The sequence below is a fragment of the Pipistrellus kuhlii genome, unplaced genomic scaffold (assembly GCF_014108245.1).
Source record: "Pipistrellus kuhlii isolate mPipKuh1 unplaced genomic scaffold, mPipKuh1.p scaffold_m20_p_43, whole genome shotgun sequence".
Classification (NCBI taxonomy): Eukaryota; Metazoa; Chordata; class Mammalia; order Chiroptera; family Vespertilionidae; genus Pipistrellus; species Pipistrellus kuhlii.
Genome location: NW_023425544.1, coordinates 3,482,876 through 3,502,154, shown reverse-complemented (window position 1 = coordinate 3,502,154; position 19,279 = coordinate 3,482,876). Strand labels below are relative to the sequence as shown.

General features: G+C 49.8%; 1 protein-coding gene across 14 annotated transcripts in view; it reads right to left on the bottom strand.

Moving 5' to 3' along the window:
• Window positions 1–19,279, bottom strand: part of RALGPS1 (Ral GEF with PH domain and SH3 binding motif 1) — a 238,220-nt gene that overhangs the window by 28,989 nt on the left and 189,952 nt on the right. For all 14 annotated transcript variants that reach the window (XR_006739872.1, XR_006739873.1, XM_045572036.1 and 11 more), the window contains 3 exons: window positions 7,543–7,680; window positions 5,966–6,059; window positions 1,649–1,716 (listed from right to left, as the gene is read on the bottom strand). Coding sequence is in view for 12 of the 14 variants with exons in the window: in XM_045572036.1 (XP_045427992.1) it covers window positions 1,649–1,716; window positions 5,966–6,059; window positions 7,543–7,680 (300 nt within the window). In the remaining 2 variants the exon portion in view is untranslated. The remainder of the gene's footprint in view (window positions 1–1,648; window positions 1,717–5,965; window positions 6,060–7,542; window positions 7,681–19,279) is intronic.

The following is a 19,279-nucleotide window of genomic DNA, read 5'->3' as shown; positions in this document are numbered from 1 at the left end:
CTCAGGGCACTCTGAGGGGAGGCAGCCTGGATAAAGGAGCACAGAGCCGGGAGCGGCAGAGAGCTGGAAGGAGCTGGAAGGAGCTGGAGGGGGTGGGGAGTGGGGCACAGGGCTGGCGGACTCGGTGAGAGGCCAGCTAGTGGATGTTTTGGGCTTTTAGGCTAGAGGGTCTTGGTCCCATCCACCAACCAGCCCCGCCACTGGAGTGTGAAAGCAGCCACAGACTAGAGGTCAGTGAAGGGTGTGGCTGTGCACCATTACAAACGGGGGCCTATCCCTGGCATGATGGACCCTGGCCTGGTCAGTAGGGGTGGGCCTGGGGGGCGGGCGGGGAGGGAAGGCTTCCCTAGGCAGTGAGGGCCTGCTAAACCCTGAAGGGAGACTTGGTGCAGAGGCGGAATCATAGCACTGACGATAACATCATCCTTGCAGCAGATGCTACCCTTGCTGAGTGGGTTCTAAGTGTCAGGCTCAGCGCTCAGGGTTTTACTTTGTGATCTCAGTAAATTCCCACAAGAACCCTGTGAGGGAGGTAACAGTGTGTCTATTTTACAGATGGAGAACTGGAGTCTCCCAGGTGCTGGGTGTTCTGTTTGACCCCTCAGACGCCAAGTCTCTGCGACACTGGAGTTGGTAACACGTTTTCTTCCCCGTGTCCTTCAGCTGGAGGTGCCGGGTGCCATGCCGCTCTTTAACCCGGACGGTGGGGAGTGGCCTGAGCAGGTCAGCAAGCTGGAGGCGCCCGCGCCAGGCAGCAGCTTGCAACAGCCATGCCCTCCCCAAGTACTCACTCAGGTCAGACCACACTGAGTGCCTTCCAAGTATCATTTCCACCCTGACCTCCCCACGAGCCCGGGGTGGAGACTTTATAACCCTCATTTACAGGTGAGGAAACCGAGGCCCGGAGGGTGGACCTGCTGATCCAACAGTGCAGTGGCCTAGAACCCAGGCTGGTGAGACCCGAGCTCAAACCAGGAGGAGGAAGCACCGTGGGCCCAGACCCCAATCTGGTCCCACCCTGGGCAGCAGTGACGTCATCCCCAGGCACGGAGAGCCGCTGGACACTGAGGAACAGAAACCGCCATGGTGACGTGGCGTGTGGGCAGAGTGCTCCACAGGTGTGAGCTTGCTCAGGCGCCACAGCAATCTGCAGGGTGACTGCCACTGATGACCAGAGAGGGGAGATGGCACGGCTGGGGCTGACTTCCTCACCAGGGAGCACTGTGTGCCCCAAATATGTGGACAGACTGAGGCTCCAGGGAGATGAGCCATCTGCGCCAGGGGGCACCAAACACAGCGGCCCCCTGGGCACCCTCCCGGGCACCACAGCTCCAGGGCCGGGGCCTATGGAAGGGCCCTGGGGACCCGGAGAGGATCCCACCTCTGCCCTGTGCGTGCTCTCAGCCTGGGTTCTGATCTTGACTCTCTTGGGCTTTTAGGTCCCAGGCTCTTGCAGGCAGCCCCGGCCCAGAGGGGGTTCCGGGGGACGGCAGCCTCGGCGGGGTAGTGCGGGAGGGCTGTGTGCGGGGACAGCGGTGTCTGCCAACCGGCAAACACTGCGCCCTTGGCCCCGCGGTCAGGACCCACCTGGCAGCGTATCTGGGCTTTCAGTGGGTCTGCCCCACTCGATAGGACACATCTACAATACCTGCAAGATCTTCCTTTGAAGAGACAAGTCTTGGAGAGCTGCTTCCGGGTTCAATTCTGAGCGACAGTCTGAAAACAAAGGGTTTTCACAGGATCAGACGGGCTCTGGAGCATCAGAGGGGGGCTGAGCAGGTGTGTGTTTGCAACCGGGAGACTGGAAGGAGGTTAAGGAGGCTCATAGTCCCGAAACCCAGGAGTACTTCGAGGTGTGCTCCAGATCACAGCGACTTCCTTCCGAGCCCGCAGCGAGTTCCCATGACCCAGCAATGACGGGTGGCACAGCAGAGTGACCATGGCCCATCCTCTGCCAGCACCATGTGCCCATTCTCCAGACATCCCTAGGTAGGCATGTCATCCCAGCCAGCCTATAGACGAGGAGCTGAAGAGTAGTGAGCTGAGTAGCTCCCTAAATTCAAAGACCAGCAAGTGGTGAGAAAGGGGATCTGTCCTAAGCCGGGGTTTAACCCTCACGTGACACTTCCTCTCAGTTGCCCCCAGAGCAGCAGGAGGCAATGGCCACCTTAGGAGGATTGCCAACTCGGTATTATTATTTTCCAAAAGCACCCATTAAGAGCTGCTGGGAGAAATGACAGAGCGAAGCCTGCGGCCAGACTCCCTCTCTCCCAACAAGACCAGAACACACTGAGGGAAGCTTAGGAGTGACCAAACTCATCAGGTGCTGCTCAACAACGTTAGGGGCGTGACCGGGAGCCATAACCTTCAGAAACTCGCAGCCAAGGAAGGAAAAGGAGGTGGTGAAGTCTGGCCGGGAGTTGCGACGCGGCCTGACTCCAGTCCTGCCCCCTGAGACTGCTCGGCGGGCTGGGCGGGTCCTCACCTGTCCCTCCTCTGAGTGGCCCCAGGTGCTGGGAGAAACGGGTGGGGTGAGTGGAGGGCCTGGTGGATACGCTGACCTGACAGAAAGGAAGCCTCCATAGGGGGATGAGGGTAGAATTTCACACTTGAGGGGATCCCTTTCTGGAATGGGATACAGCTTCAGGGTGGAGGAAACCCTGAAATAGAGCGCCCATACCCAAAACAGACAGCTTGCTCCCCTCTTCACAGGGCCTGAGCCTGCGCTCCCCAGGCACCAGGAGGGAAAGAGTGAGAACGCCTGGCGCAGGGGAACCAGCCCGCTCACACACAGGTGCAGGGCCAGCTGTCCCTCCCCTATCACAGCCATGGGAACAAGATGCAAAGGAATGGCCTGGCCACTGAGCAAACATCCTCTCCCAGAAAGAGGAGAAAGGAAGAGGGCAAGTTGCGGGGCCGGGGCAGCCCCAGGAGTACGAGGAAACCCCACGTGCTTCCATCAGTAGAACTAGTCATGCAGAACCCGGGCTGGAGAACACAAGGCCTGAAAAATGAGACGGTAACGCACAGGAGGGAGATGAAAAGGGGTCGGAGGCCTAGGAAACCGGCAAGGACTGAATGAGGCCCGGAGTAGAAGCACGACCGCGACAGCCATTAGGAAGAAGCCAGTGGGTACAGAAAGCAGGCAGTACCCAGGTGGATGCCTAGAATCCCCGCGAGAGAAAAGCCAGGAATGACACAGGAGAAGGGTCAGATGTAGACCAAAGAATTCCTCTGAAAGGAGGAAAGAGCACACCTTGTGCCAGGGACATTTGATACCAAACACCCTCCACTCAGAGGCATTCCCCTGGTTGAGTTTTTGAAATTCAGGGAACTCTTCCCCCCCACTTCCCCCAGGCGGACCAAGCAAGGCACTCAATAAGAGGAAAAAAATCAGACGGGCTTGGACGGCAGCGGACAAGGCAGGACGGCATGGGAGTGGGGTCCACGTGTCCTGGGGGAGATGCAAAGGAGCGCAGACGAGAAGTAGGAAGCAGACACGCTCACGAAGGAAACCGGAGCGCGCCCAACACGTGGAAGCCTCCTGACATCACCTCCACACGGGACTGACTGAGAATAAAAAATCCCAGGAATGGAGGCGCAGTGGGGAATCAGCAGGTGGTAAGAACAGAATCTGTGTAAAAACACTGAGCAGCAGGCACTGTGATTCCTGAACATGATGTGTACGTTGTAAACTTGGACGAGGCAGTGATAATAAAATAACCAACAACAAACGGGAAGATGTGAAATGCAGGGGAGGGGAGGGCAGCACCAATGTTCTCATCTTTCATAGCCCAGAGAGCTGACCCTGCTCACAGCGGGAATCCAGTTAAAACAGAACCGATGGGCTCAATCCCCTTTCTGTTTTCCTGACCTCTTCTGTTAAGCTTAGGAGGCTCTGTTGGGAAATAGTATCTCTTGGGGGGAACAAGTTGTTTGAAGAGCAGCAATTCCGTATGTTTTATTTCAGTTCCTTTTCTCTGGTTAAATTAAAATAAAATTAAAGTCAATACTTTTAATTAAAAATAGCAAGTGTAGCATGATTCCATTTGAATAGATTCTCGCCTTGCACCCACTTTCTATGCAGATAAGAATGTCCATAATTATGCTCACTTAATGCTAGTGGGAATGTGGGTTATTTTTCTTAAGTGAAATAAAAGAAACTTAAGGCTGAGGAAAACAAAGCACTGGGTGGGCCCCTTGGCACAATATCCCCAGAGCAGAGGGGGGCAGGGTGTGAGAAAGGCAGCCATCAAGGTCTCAGCTGAGCGGCTGCACCCTTTGGGGTGGGAGGCAAGTCTCCAGCTGGGCTGTGGGGTGTGGGCTCCTCAAGGAGAATCACAAGCCCAGAATGTCTCTGCCACTCAGAGCCGGGGACAGGTCCTCCCCTCCCTCCTCGCCTGGGAAGGGACCCCTCAATGTCTGGGCCCGGGAGCCAGAAAGCAGCTTCCGTCCTGATTGTCGCGGGACAACATCAGAGAGCTCCTGTGAAGTCTGGGCTAATGGGGGTTCAGCATTCGGTGCTGGGGTGCTCAGAGTCCTTCGGAAGGGCCGGAGCAATTACTCACAACCTGCAGCTTGCCCAAGGATGATCTCACAGCCAGGAGTATTTATAGGTCCTTTTTCTCCTTACGGGATCTTAGCATGAATGAAAAGGTACTGTCTCTTTAATTGTGCTACTGGCACAGGAATGGAAAATATTACCCCAGAACCTAAGTGGGAATAATTTCACTCCCTGGACCACATTTTTAAGCACAGCAAATGCTTTGTAAGTAAAATGAGTTCCATTTGTGGCAAATATAGCTTTAATGATAACCTCTGGCTTTCATCTAGTGCTGTTACTGTTATGTAATAGATCAAAATTTCCTATTATATTCTATTTTAACGAGGTATTATATAATAACAATTAAAGATATTACGTCTTGTTTCCAAGGTTAAACCAATCATCAGAACCACCTACGGCATTTTGAAAAAAACACCAATGTCAGCCCCGCCCCAGCATCTGGACGGGTAGCAGCTCCCCAGGTGACGGACTCACAGCCGGCGGACCACAGCTGCAGAGCTGGTAGACGTGCAGCTGTAGAAACAGTCACTCCTGAGGTCCTGTGAGTGAACCATGGGGAACCCAGGGGGAGTGTCTACAGTTTTCAGGGACTTGGATGAACAGTAATCAAGCTGATCCCACACTGGAAGGGATTAAAAAAAAAATATTGGCTAACAGGACTCAAAGGAGTCATGGTAGACCAGACTAAGATGAGATTAAAAGTACAGACGTACAGTTGACAGAGGGAAAAGGATGGATTACAAGATGGTGATACTTGCCTTGATATATCAGGTCTAATGGAAATGTTCCGAGGCTCCTGGCTGACCTCCAGCTCAAAATGAGCCAAGAGGATGTCCAATCAGAACGGCAGCGATGACACAAAAAGTCCTCCCTGTCCCTCTAAATACACAGAAATGCTGGGTCCACTCCCAGGTGCCACAAGTGGAGAAGAGCCAAAAGCCAGAGCAGTGTGAGTGGAAGATGAGGCCAAAGGGCCCCCCGGAATCTGTGTGGGAACTGAGTCTACTCTGGAGGGATGCATGGGATGGAGATGGGCCCCGGCCGGTGCCAGTCAGTGAGTATCCTATAGAAAGCTGGGTGCAGGGAGCTGTCTCCTCCAGGAAACAGACTCTTGGCAAACTCCTTTTGCCAGCCTGGAGAGGTGGCTAGAAGGCTGCCCTCTCCCAGCCCTGAGTCACCCGTGAGACCTGGAGCACCACACCTCACAGAGCCGAGGATTCCACGTTCACAGCACCCAGGTGACTTGAGAGAGCCAAGCTGAGAAGGTCACAAAACACCTTCCTCAGAACCAAGGGGCAGACGGCGCCACCATGGGCCTGGGAACCGGGGGTGTGTGTGTGTCAGAGGTCACATTCTGTGCACCTGCTATGTGCGGGGCCAGGGGAGAGCGTGGGCACTCACTTGTAGTTGTCGTCTTCCACAAACTTCTGGAGCTCTTCGATGTAGCGCACAGACTTCAGGTACTTCTGCACGTGGGGCAGGGTTGTGAGGTGATCTGCAAAAGGTGGACAAAACCAGAGCCTCAGTCTTTCCCCATCTCCAGGTCCCGCATGAGAATGTGGGCATCGCTGATTTTGGCACTAGATGCTCCTTGGGTATTGGAGCATATATTCAGTCTTTCCAGAGTTTCTGATGGTCCCTTGGGCCAGGCTTTATAGCAGCGGTTCACAACCTGTGAGTTGCGACCCACAGGTTGAGAACCACTAGCAGCGTCACCTAAGACCATCGGAAAACACAGATATTTATATTACGATTCCTAACAGCAGCAAAATTACAGTGATGAAGTAGCAACGAAAATAATTTTATGGTTGATAGATCAACTGAAGGACTTGTATACATGCATATAAGTACAACCAATGGACATAAAGCTCTGGGGAGGGAGGGGATGTGTGGGAGGGAGGGAGGGGGAAAAATCAATAAAATATGTAAAAATAAATAAATTAATTAAAAAAAAAATTTATGGTTGGGGGTCACCACCACATGAGGAACTGTATTAAAGGGTCACAGCATTAGGAAGGCTGAGAACCACTGATCAAGAGCCTCAGTGTTCTCATTTCTGCAATGGGATGACACCTGCTTCCTGAAGCTGATGGCAGGGAAGATGCAGGTGCAGGTAGCGGTACTAAGTGAACCTTTGCTGAGCGCCAATGAAATGTCGGGGTGTGCTCAGGGCTCCGCACACATCACGTCCCCGTGTTTACTGATGAGAAAACCTCAGACTCAGAGACAAGAAATTGACTTTTCAAGAGGCAGAACCGAGATCTGAACCCTAGTCGGTCTGATACCAAACCGATCTCTGTAATTGCTCTGCTGGCCAGCGGGACAGTGAGTGTCCATGTATCTGTCAGTGGAAAAGGCCTCAGCGGTGAAGAGCGCTCTGGGAACCCAGTCTCCTCACTTTCCCTCTGGTCAGAGGACAGCTGGTCTGGAAGTGCTGACAGCTCACCCCAGTCTTTGTTGGGGGGCTTGTAAGCAGGCCGTTTGGTTCAGTGAATCCAACAGGAAGCCCACCCTGGCTTCCCAGGGGGCCTTCCCAAGCGGAAATTGCTGGAGGTTTGTTCACACCCTTTGTTCTGGGCGTCAGTTGATAACATCTTGTTTGCACAGTCTTTGAAGATCAAATACGTGTGTAAGTCCAGCTGGTATTGTTCAGTGATTGAGTGTCAACCTGTGAACCAGGAAGTCACGGCTAGATTCCCAGTCAGGACACATGCTCAGTTTGTGGGCTCGATCCTCAGTAGGGGGTGTGCAGGAGGCAGCCGATCAATGAATATCATCATTGATCTCTCTCTCTCTCTCTCTCTCTCTCTCTCTCTCTCTCTCTCTTTCTCTCTCTCTCTCTGAAATCAATAAAATATATTTGTTTAAAAATCTAGCACATGTTTTGTGCTCAAGGAAGAGCTTTCTCACTGATAAGGTGCCGGACTCAGATTGCAGTGATGTGACATTTCACAACCCCAACAATCAGTGGTACTAACCATAGCTGCAGGAGACTTGTAAATCTGAGATTATTCGGAGAATATTGTTCATCTGATTGGATCTTTGTTCGTTTTCCATAATGCTGCCTGAGGCAGGATATGCAGAATCAATATAGATTAAATCCAGAAGATAGATCCCTTAAAAAAAAATACAATAAAGTCAGACGATAGATCCCTAAAAGTAAAGAAGATATTTAATGATGGTAAGTGTTCACCATAAATCAGACAAAAATAGAACAAAGCACACTGCTCTGCTAAAAGATATAAAGGGCGGCTTATGGAAAACTGAGATTCTCTTTGGATTTCAAGTCCAATCCTGACTACTAATTTTTCACATAGACCGTTCAACTGTAAATCAAGCATCGAGTGACAACCAAAGTGAATGCTGGCGAGATTTCAGCATTTCTGATTCATACATTCTCCAGCAACAAGGATTTTTTTTTTCTTGTAACCCAACTGGAAAATAACAGGACATAAAGGAGATGAATGAATACTTGTGTTTTTCACCAACCGATGAAGTTTAAGAGGTCTAAGATATTCTATCCAGGAGAACACCATTTGGATGGAATTCAGTTTTTTCATTTATTCACTTAGCTGCATGTCTATCTGTACACCCTCCCCCAAAAAATCATAAATTAACTAAGGGATAAAAAAAAATCATAAGTTAACTAAGGGATAAAAAAATCATAAATTAACTAAGGAATAAAACCATCCTTAGTTAAAAATAAAAAACAAAAAACTAAGGCTAGACAGAGAATTCTCCTGAGGGTGCTTAATAAAAAATAACATGTGATATAAAAACAGGCCAGTGTTGGGCCTCGGCATGGCCTCGTCATCACCCAGGGGAGATTTGGAACAAGCCACCTGGGCAGAGCTGGGAGAGGACTGGCAGTGCAGCGTGAGGCACGACATAGCCTTCAGCTGACTGGCGGGCCACAGGGCAGGGCTGCAGGCTCTCGGGGGATGTGAGTCCCGCCGCTCTACCCATGATATTTGTGGGGTTGAGAAGGAATAGCGATGGAAAGCAGAATTCAATGCAGAAAACACTGAACAAGGCAACGAGGCATCATTGATATTAATGAAAAGCATCATTGCTTGAGAAGATTTGATTACAAAATTTGATTATAAATTTCTATGCACAAAGTGACATTGCATCAAAATATACAAAGCAAAAAACTATCAGAAATAAACAATGAATTCAACAAAAACATAACCATGCAGGGAGTTTTTGGCATGTCTCTTCCAGAATTTGTGTGTACGCACATAAATATACACATACAGACATATATATACAGATACATTACATATGTATGTGTGCATATATAAATATTATATTTGAGTAAAAAAATTAAGTTTGGTGTTATATTAATGAAAATATAATTATTTTCAGATACCCGTGGAATGTTTACAAAATTGGATTATATACTAGACTGTAAAGAAAAGTTTAATAGGCTTTAAAAGTAAACGTCATATTATCCACTCTCTTTGACCTTATATTACATGGAAGAGTTAACAATAAATATAGAAAAAAGGTTAACCATTCGGGAAACACACACTTGCACACATATACACATTCACAAGCAACTTTCAGGTCAAAGAAAAAACAAATAATCTAAAACAAAAAGTCTATTTCAAGAAAATGATAATAAGAACACTACTTGTCAAAATTTATAAGATCAGACCAAAGAGATAATCAGAGGAAAATTTATAGCCTTAAAAGTTTACTGTTAAATGACTAAGAATTATTACAAATGTAATGAATCAGGTACATAAAAGTTTTGTCTGGATAAATGAGCACTGTACTGAGATACATTCATTGTGTTCGTTATTCTTACAGCAACCCATTTCACAAGGAGGAAAAGGAGAAGCAGAGGGGATGTGCAACTAGCTCCAGGCCACACAGCTGGTGATGCTGGCGATGGGAGTCGAACTCAAGTCTGCCCCTGCAGAGCACACTCCTGCCATCGCAGTGGACTGCAGCTGCTGGATACCATGAGTCAGCCAGTCAGTCATCTGCTTTTAAAATAGCTACACATTGTGACGGGAAACCGTTAAATCACAGAAACAGATGCTGGTACTTCTCATAGGAACCATTTCCACTTCCTTTCTAGTGGCATCATGTTTCCAAATGTTAATAATTAGAAATAATGTCCCCCGTAGAGAAGCTCCAAGTTCGGTGGGTTGGAATCCACAGATTTATTCTCCCCTTGTTTTCCCTCTTTCCTCTTAACAGGGTGACTCAGGTGCCTCCCCGAGGCCTCAGCAGTGGCGGTCCTGAAAGTCTCATCGCTGCTTCAAGCACAGCAGCAAGTCCCCTCTGTCCTGAGCGGCAGGTAACGGATAAGGGGCATGAGGCAGCTTCGTTCCAGATGAGAACTTGCTGGAGACGTGAGTGGCAGAGTGAACGCTCGCCCAGGAGCAGACACTGAGGAGCAGGATGGGGGAAGGGAGACGGATGCTTCCCAGGGATTTACCATCCGATGGAAACCTATCCTCCTTCAACCTCCTGTGATCCTCCCATCAACCCCATGAGGGTTAAAGAGAAAACGAGAGCTTAGAGAAATAAGAAGCCTGCCCGAGCCTCCCAGTGAGCGTGCAGGATGTGAGCCCAGGTCTGTTTGGCTCCAGCACCTGCGTTCCCACCCACTGACTGGCCATCAGACACGCACGGGAATCGCCTTTCCTCCAAGGGCACCAGCACGGAAGCCTTGCCCTGCCCCGCCCTGTGAGGATGGGTGCCGGCCCTTCCGCTTCCTCTCAGGTCCCTGGCTCTGCAGACAGAGGCCAGGAAGAGCTTGCCTTTGAAGGGACCGGCAAACCTTTCCCACTGCCCAGCCCCTGTTTGCATCCTGATGGCACGGGGAGCTCACTACTTAATAAGAGCAAATTCTACTGTTGGAGTGTGCATCACCCACCTCTACAAAATGTGCCGATGCCAGCACCTGTCCACTCCCAGGTCCAGAGAGTGGAGGCCACGGCCAGGACCTGGTGAGGACTGAGGGGCCCTCCCAAAGGAGGTCTCCTGGCCCCGGTGGCCCGGAGAGACCTCAATCCACCGCGATGCGTGGAAAGAACCTCCATACAAAGTCTTTCGCTCCCATGACAAGAACTCCAAAAGCAGCAAATCTCCCAGTTAAGACTGTACAAATCCAGGGAAATCTTTTCAGTATTATTAGCCCATAACTGGAAATACTTAAAAGCCTAAACCATAATGAAGTCATAAAAATAGCCACCTCCCACTTGTCCTATGCCAGTGCTGTGCTGAGCCTGGTGCACAGCTCGCACTCACCACAGCTGTAATTCTATACTCATTCGTATCACTCAGGCATTGAGTGTCTGATTCTCCATCCATTAGGGAAATTTCCAAAATTTTAATAATTAGAAAGAATGTCCTCCAATTAGGAAGGGTGTCTTCCTCCACAAACTCAATCCCTGCGGCTGGAACAGAGCGCACGGGAGCTGCTGAGTAAACATTAGCTGAAAACAAGAAAAGCATGAATGCAGCCGCGTTTTACTGAATCCATACAATAACCTTGTGAAGTACCCTCATTACTACCCTCATTTTGTAGCTGAAGAAAGTCACTTAGAGTTTGGTGAAGATAATAATAAAACTGAGCAGATAACTGACGCCTAAATAACACTTCTACTGTCTGGGAGGCTTTCGTCTTTGCAGAGAGAGAAACGGAAGCTGAGAGTCGCTTATCTGAGGCCACACAGCTGGGCAGTGACAGAGGCAGGATTCCTCTTCAGGTCTGTCCGGGCCGCCACACTGCTAGTCCTCTCTGACCGCAGCCAGCCCTCCAGTGCCTGGCAGCTGGGGAGGCAAGCCGGGCCCAGAGGTCTCCAGCCTAAGGCCCTCCCTGCCTGCTTTCTCCTTTGAGTTAACTCTCTCCAAGAAGGCTCATGACTGTGCTGTGGCCACCTCCCCTCCTACATCGGCCACTTCCTCCCGCTGTCTCCCTGGCACCCATCGTGGTGTATCTGTCCAGGCCCCACTGTCAGTGGGCCCACCCAGGCCTGGGGGCCCTGCCAGCTCTGCCACGTGATGGGCAGCTGTGGTATGAGTGGGAGAGAGTGGGGCTTGGAACAGGGAGATTTGGAAGCCTGATTCTGCCATGCTGGGTGGCCTCCGGCAAGCCTTTTTACCTCCCAGGGCCTCAGTTTCCTTGACTGGGCCTGGGAGTAATGACGGTGGCCGTGGGAGTCTGCTGGCCTGGGGCCTGAACCACTAAGATGCTCAAGAAGCTGAGCGGAGCTAACCTCGAGCCTGGCTCCGCGGTGAGGCCCCATGGGAGGGATGCACCAGCTGCGTTTGCCATAACCAAGGATGGCGCCCAGATGCGGAGCACGTGGTGGCCACCCACCTCAGCCCGGCCAGTGCGGGAGCTCCCATCTGGGCTGGGACAGCTCACTGGGCCGTCTCAGCTCCCTTCCTATTTGTACAGTCACTACAGCAGATGACACTGTGGTGCTGGCCTCGTTAGGATGGACAGTAATTGGACCGGCCCCTGGCCCTGGCTGCCATGGGGCTGAGTGGTGCCAGGGACTGGGGCTGGACTGGGAGGGGCAGACACGTTGGAGGAAACAACCATCGTAGTAACAGCCACTCGGAGCGGAAGGCGGGCCTTGCTTGTAGCACGGCATCTGGGTTCTCTCACGTCCCCATTTCTCAGACCAGGAAGTAAGAGCCTAGAGAGGAAAGGTGACTTGTCCAGGATTACACGGCTCGCAAAGGGGAGAGTCAGGATTTGAATTCAGGCCTGTCTGACTCCAAAGATTTGGGGGAGAGAGCAATGCTGAGCGCTGGGGGCTGGGAGTCACTGGCTGGCACAGAAACAAGGTCCCAGCCACAGAGGTGGGGCGTGAGGACCCCTGCAGTGGCCTGCTTTCCCCAGGGACGCCGCGGGCAGCCAGCTTCTGCCCGTGCGGCCCGCCTGCAGACGGGGCCTCCTCCTTCTCTGCTCCCTCCTTCCACGTCCTCCCAGGCTGGTGTCACTGCTGTGCCGTCAGACTGCCGTGGTGGGCAGAGCCGGGCATGTGCCAAACCCTCTTCCTGACAGGGAGGCCAGGCCCCCCACCAGGGCTTGTCCACAAGGTACTCCGACCCCACGGAGGGAGAGCCAGGCCGACAAAGGAGGTCTCTCCTGAACAGACACCCTCTCTGAAGCTGCGGACACCCAGCTCCATGGAGCAGAGCCCACTGGAGGCTGGGCGCCCGCCTGCCAGGGCCAGTGCCCGGGGCTGGCACCGGGCGTCGCCACAAGCCCAGAACTCACTGCTCTCTTGTTTTGCCCACCGCCACCCGTCTCACTGCCATCCCCACTCTGGTTTTGGTTTTCGCACACAGCTATCTATTTAATAAGGAGAATTCTGCTGTGCTGAGGGAAAAATCCCTTCCCGGCATAAAACACGCCACATTTCCATCGTATGCTTTCCATTCTCTCTCTCTCTCTCTCTCTCTCTCTCTCTCTCTCTCTCTCTCTCTCTCTCTCTCTCCCTCTCTCTCTCTCTCTCTCTCTCTCTCTCTCTCTCTCTCTCTCCCCCCCCCCTTCTCTTTCTCTCCCTAAGTTTGAGATAACAGACACCCCCCCCCCCATGTTTTCCTGTTCTGCCTTGAAAAGATCACTTTCAAACTTCAAAAGTGAGGAGTGCTGGCCCCAAGAACTATGCTTGTGTGGTTTGAGCACATAAACTGTCCTGACAAATTCCAAATGAAGTACCAGAGAAGCCGCTCCTTCAGGTTTCTTTCTTTTTCTTTTTTTAAAAGAGAGCACAAAGCAATTCCACCCGCTGCAGGAGGAGGTCTGGGTAGGCAGTTCAGGCTCCCTGCCATGACGCGGAAGACTGTATTAATTAGTGTCACTAATTAACACCCGCCATGCAAAACACGGACTGCAGAAAACCCTTGTTTAAAGAACGTTCTGTATAGGAACAGTGCTGAAGCTTACTGACACTCAGACACATGTTTCCCAGGTCTGCAGGACGGGGGCGGGCAGGCAGTCACATGTCGCGTGGTCAGAGACCATGTTTCTTGGACCAGCACGTGGACTCACTTCCTTCATGGCGTGGAGGCTCGTGAATCACAAAGGCACGTGGGCAGAGCCCCGCAGCAGGCAGCCTGCCCGGATCTAGAGTCTGGGGGAGTCGAAGCTCCTCCGGGCTCCCAGGGTGAAATGAGGACACAGCCACAGGTCCCCTCAGGCCGCCGTGGGGTTACCTGGCCATGTCCTGGTGCAATGGGGTAACGTTCTCCTAGAGGGCTCTGGCTCAGACAGCACGTGCTGGCATTCTGACCACCAGGAAGGAGGGCCATGAGGAGGTGGCATTAACCTGGTCATTAGTATTCGGCTTGCTTTGTGCTGGACACTGTGCTAAATACTATCTCATTTAATCCTTCAAACTCTGTTGACTGTTGAGAAGAAACTGGTACTTTTGTCTGCTTAACATCCACTCCCAATTCTGGAAACAGCCCTCGCTTATCCTTTGGGGGAAAACTGTACCTCCTACACTCATAATCCATGTGGTTTTGGTAGATCTAGAGTAATTCCACTTCCTCTGCTGCCCCAGAAGTAAAAACAAATTTAAAAAAATGAACCACGTGGGAAGGAAAAAAAAAAAAACAAACCCAAATAATTCAGAGATGAAAGAAGAAATTAAAGGTAAACTACAAACTACATACATATAGGATACACTCAAACCCACATAACTACTCAAATGCTTACATTGATAATTAAGAAAAATAAAAAAGAAATGAACTTAGTGTTCATTATAGAAAACTAGGACAAAAAAAGTAAAAAAAAAGGTAAAAGAAAACTGAAATATAAAAGCAGAAATAATGAATTTAAAAAAGCTTGTCTCATAGAATGAACAATAAAAGTTGATTCTTTGAAAAGACAATAAAGTAGACAATTCCTTTGGTGTATATGATGTAGAAAAAAGAAAGAAAACTCAGATGTACAATGTGGGGGGGGGGGGAGAGAAAGAAAGAAGAAGAGAGAGAGAGGGAGGGAGGATATGATCCCAGATACGGAGGTGTATACATGATGGTATGTGTAATTTTTATGCCAATGTATTTGAAAATCTAGCTGAAATGGGAGCTTACTAAGGATATTTTCTCAAAATTGTCTCAAGAAGAGGCAAAAACCTTCAAGTTACTAATAAAGAGAAAAATATTAACAATATTGAGAAAGATACTCTAATTAAAAAGTACAATATCCAGCCAGGACCGGTTTGGCTCAGTGGATAGAGCGTCGGCCTGCAGACTGAAAGGTCCCGGGTTCGATTCCGGTCAGGGGCAAATACCTTGGTTGTGGGCACATCCCCAGTAGGGGGTGTGCAAGAGGCAGCTGATTAATGATTCTCTCTCATCGATGTTTCTAACACTCTATCCCTCTCTCTTCATCTCTGTGGAAAATCAATAAAATATATTTTTTCAAAATGATCTACCTTTAAAAATAAATAAATAAATAGATAAATAAATAAATAAATAAAAAGTACAATATCCAAATGGTTTTATGGAACCCAGTGTTTTAATAGCAAATTGAATTAGTAGAGTATTAAAGACTAATAAAGCAAAGAGGTTTATTACAGAAGTACAGTGATACTTCAACAGATGATCTTGAGAGATGCTAAAAAGTCATTCATAACTTTAATATCAATTCCTTATAAAACACTGAGCTTAGGAAGAGACTTTCTTAATGTGATAAAGGATGTCAGAAAAGTTAAAACAATGTTCTTAATATGAAATCCTACTCCTAGGAGGAAGTTAAGAATACCTGCCATATTGCTATGCTATTCTGGAAACATAAGCTAATGAGTTAAGACAAGACAAAGAAATGTATTTGATATACATAATGCTAAAGATATACATAATGTTACTATTATTTTTAAGTGATAGAAATAGTTATCATAAAAGATACATAATTAAATAACTTAGGGTAGTCAACTGAAAAATTATCAGTAATAAATAACAGAGCTAAGTTCAAAGTAAATACATAGGGTGTCCCAGAAAAATCTACACATACACTTTGAATAATTATAAGTATTTATTAAAATATATTTCATTTTAAAAATTGAGCTATTAGCTGTTAAAGCGTGTATACATTTCTTTTGGGCAATGTATACAAACCAATAGCATTCTTATATATATATACCAGCAATTATCAGCTAGAAAGTGAAAATGATGCAGCTATTAAGACTAAAATACATTTCTAAGAACTGACATGAAAAGATATCCATGATGTGTTTTTAAGAAAAAAAAATCAGGTATGATTTTATATTAGAGAGAGAGAGAGAGAGAGAAAGATATTGCCTAATCTGTTAATGGTAACCAACTTTAAAGACCGAATTTTAGGGTTATTTTCTGCTTTATAAAATTTTTTATTTTTCAGCTTTTAGCTATTACATGTACTAATTTTAGAAATATAAACGAACAAGATATTTCTTCCCTGCCTCCCTCCCTCCCTTTCCTTCCTTCTTACTAATGAAGAAACAAACACTTTTGGGGTAGGAAAAAGGGAGGTAGTATTTTATGCAAATGGTTTTCCCAACATTCTTGGGTTTTGGTGAAGACCTGGTGTTCAGGTTTTGATTGAAAGGCCACAAACTTTTACCCACTGCCTGGGAGGCCACGGGCCATGCCTCACGCCTCAGCGCCTCCCGACTCCTCTCCTTACAATCCATCCTGCACCCTGTGTTCTTTCTAAAACCCATCAGACTGGTCCTTCCCCAACTTAAAACCCCCTGATGACCTTCCACCCCAGTGGGCACGGGTTCCCGGCCTCTGGCTCTGCCTATGCCGGCACCTGCAGCCTCTTCCCACTTTCGTACAAGATACTCGGCGTGTGGGCCCCTTGTCGTTCCCTGGACGAGCCCTCCGCGCCCTGGAGCTGAGCCGGCAGAGGCATTTCCTCCCCCTGCCCCCTCGGCCTCACTATCCTCCGCTGTTAGCCGTGCCAGAGCAGGATGTCCCTTTCTCGATGGCAGCATCTGTCGCACGCTCCTCGAGGACAAGGCTGTGTCTTAATCCGTCTGTGTGGTCAGCACACAGGAGGGGCTCAGACATGAACGTCTGGGGACTGCGCCGGGTGACTCTTCTATCTGGGCTCTGAAATTCCACTGTTGGGTGGAAGAGAGTGCCTGTTGCTGCCAGGCGCCTCACTCCCCCGCCCGATGGGGTCAGCCCTGGGCCCCGCTATCTCCGAGCTGAGCTCCCACATTTCTCCAAGGGCCATAAAGGGCTCCCAGAGTAGCTGACGTCACCAGAAGGAAATGCAAGACGATTCCCCCAGGGAAAGCTTCGGAGACCTGCCTCGCATCGGGTAGGATCGAGGCTGCCCACGTGCCAAGGGAAACACTCGGAGCTTGTGTTTCCAGGCCTGGCGCACAGATCCGCTACTGTGCACAGAAAGGCTCCCTGGACGTCCGCGGCCGCCAGGATCCCGGCCAGAGAGTGAGCTCACGGCCGGCCGCTGCGCTCACCAAAGGATTTTCCACTTCCATTAGCGCGCGCGTGTGTCTGTGACCACACTTCACCTAGTCTTTAAGTGTAACGAAAAGCAGCGAGGCAGAGGCAGAACTGTCAGATCTGGTCATTACTCAATGGAAACTGTAACAAAACACGGCACCCTAACCTTGGCCACCAAGGCCCGCATTCTCCGGGAAACAAGCTACAGGTTTTCGGAGAGCTCGCTAGATCCAAACGGATGTTCACTGTCAGAAAGCAAATTCTGGTTCTGAATTTTGCTGAAATGAACTAGGGAAGGGCTCCTCGGTCCCTCGGGAGGAGGACGCCACCTCGTTGGTAATTTATCTGTGGCTTTCGGGTCAGGTGTTTTGATCGCTCCTGCCTCGCTCAGGAGAGGTGACAGGATGCGGGACCTGCAAGACTGACCTAGGAACCCCTCTTTCAGGGACCAGGGCTCCTCCTGCTCCCCAGTGGGACCATGTCTGTGGGCTCTGCTCTTCTCCGGGGCACGGGGCACAGCTGGCTCCAGCCCAGCCAGACCCAGCAGGCCTGGGCCAGCTGCCCTTCTCCAGCCCTACACACAGCCCTGTATTTTACCTTTATCCCAGGGCCCGGAAGAAAGTCTCAGACGCTTTGATCAGCACGAGAAGATGAGGCTGTGATAGGAGAAACTGTAAGAGGGGGAGATAGACTGAGATGCACGAGGCAAGGGAAGAATAAAAGGAAAGCAAAAACGTGGCAGAAGAGTAAAAACATTCACATCAGAGGCAGCAGTGGGGGAAATGGGTACCTTGGAGACTCACATCATGGATGGCCGGGTCTCCCCAATGCCAAGGAAAGGGCAAGAGAAGAGCACAGAGAAGGGGTGGGGCCTGAGAGGTGAACTGACTCAGTGAAGGGCACCTCCCAAGACTGCATTCCAGGTCCCAGGAAAGAGATCCATCCTTAGTCACATCCTATATAAATGTATGAACTTAAAAAAAAAAATCTTACAAAGACCCAGGCAAAAAGCAAAACCTCCCACAAAATTCAGAAGCGCCCACCTCTCCCAGTCTGAGATGCAAGAGCTCCTGCATCTGCTTATCGGAACCGGACCCTCCGCCAGACGGACCGCGTGGTGATGGCGACCGCACTGCCAGCAGCTTCCTCAAAGGACGGGCCTCTCGGGGGCAGGAAGAACTGTCAACTCATGAAATGCTGGTGGGCATCTGGTCATCTGTCAAGTGCTTTGATTTTTGTAAAAAAGAAAAATGCTGTCCCCTAATAATTATGGTACTTAAGTATAAAGACCCCAAGAGACTTGATATATGACTTTGGATGCCATGAAGTTTGGTCAATGCACATTTTTTCCATATAAATGTATGGGGTTGTTCCACCATCTCAGCCCAAGGGCCGCAGAAGATGCCAACTCCGGGACACACTGGTAGGACACGTGCTGCAGCTGCTCTCCCGTCAGCAGTCTGTGAAGCCAGAACCCGTCCGGCAGACGCCGCCCCAACCTTCGTTGCCCCCGAGGCCCGCTCGCCATGTGCCAGGAGGGCTGGGCGAGGCAGGGCAGAGAGGCTGGCCTTCCCGTTTCCTTCAGACGCTCCCCCACTGGGAGCGCTGTCCCTACCCCAGGCCTCTGCCACGGTAATTACGGGACGCCTGGAAAGAAGGGGCTGCTTTTGATGGGGGCGCTTTCATCTCTGACTTAAATTATACATCGTGCACTAACGTTCTAACTCTGATGTCTTCTAGGATTCAAATGAGACATAAACACACGCCTAGACGCACAGAGCCGGCATTCAGTACGGGACCACCTTGGACAAATAAGAGGTGTCACCAAAGCTATTTATACTTTAAACATCTTTCCACTGTCTTTCCTTCAAGATCTATTGAGGTGGTTCCCACACAAACAAGGAAGAATGTCCAGCCCCAACAACCACTCATTCATCTGGACTTCAAATTGGGGGGTGGGGACAGAGAGCAATGAAGTCAGACACAGGGAGCAAATGGAGAATGAATTTGGGGGCCCTGAGCAGAGAAATGGAGTGGATGGAGAAATGTAAATTAATAAATACAAGCTGTCATTTAAAACCCATTACATCATTAAATTTAAAATAAGACCAAAGCTGAAAGCAGCGAGGAGGCTGTGGCCAAGGGGAAACCCATACGTTGCTGGCAGCGGGGTGAGTTGGTACAGCCTTTTTGGAAAGCATTCGAGATTCCAAAGCCAGAAAACTACTGGTCCTTTGACTCAATAATCCCTCTCCTCGGAGCTTATTCTGA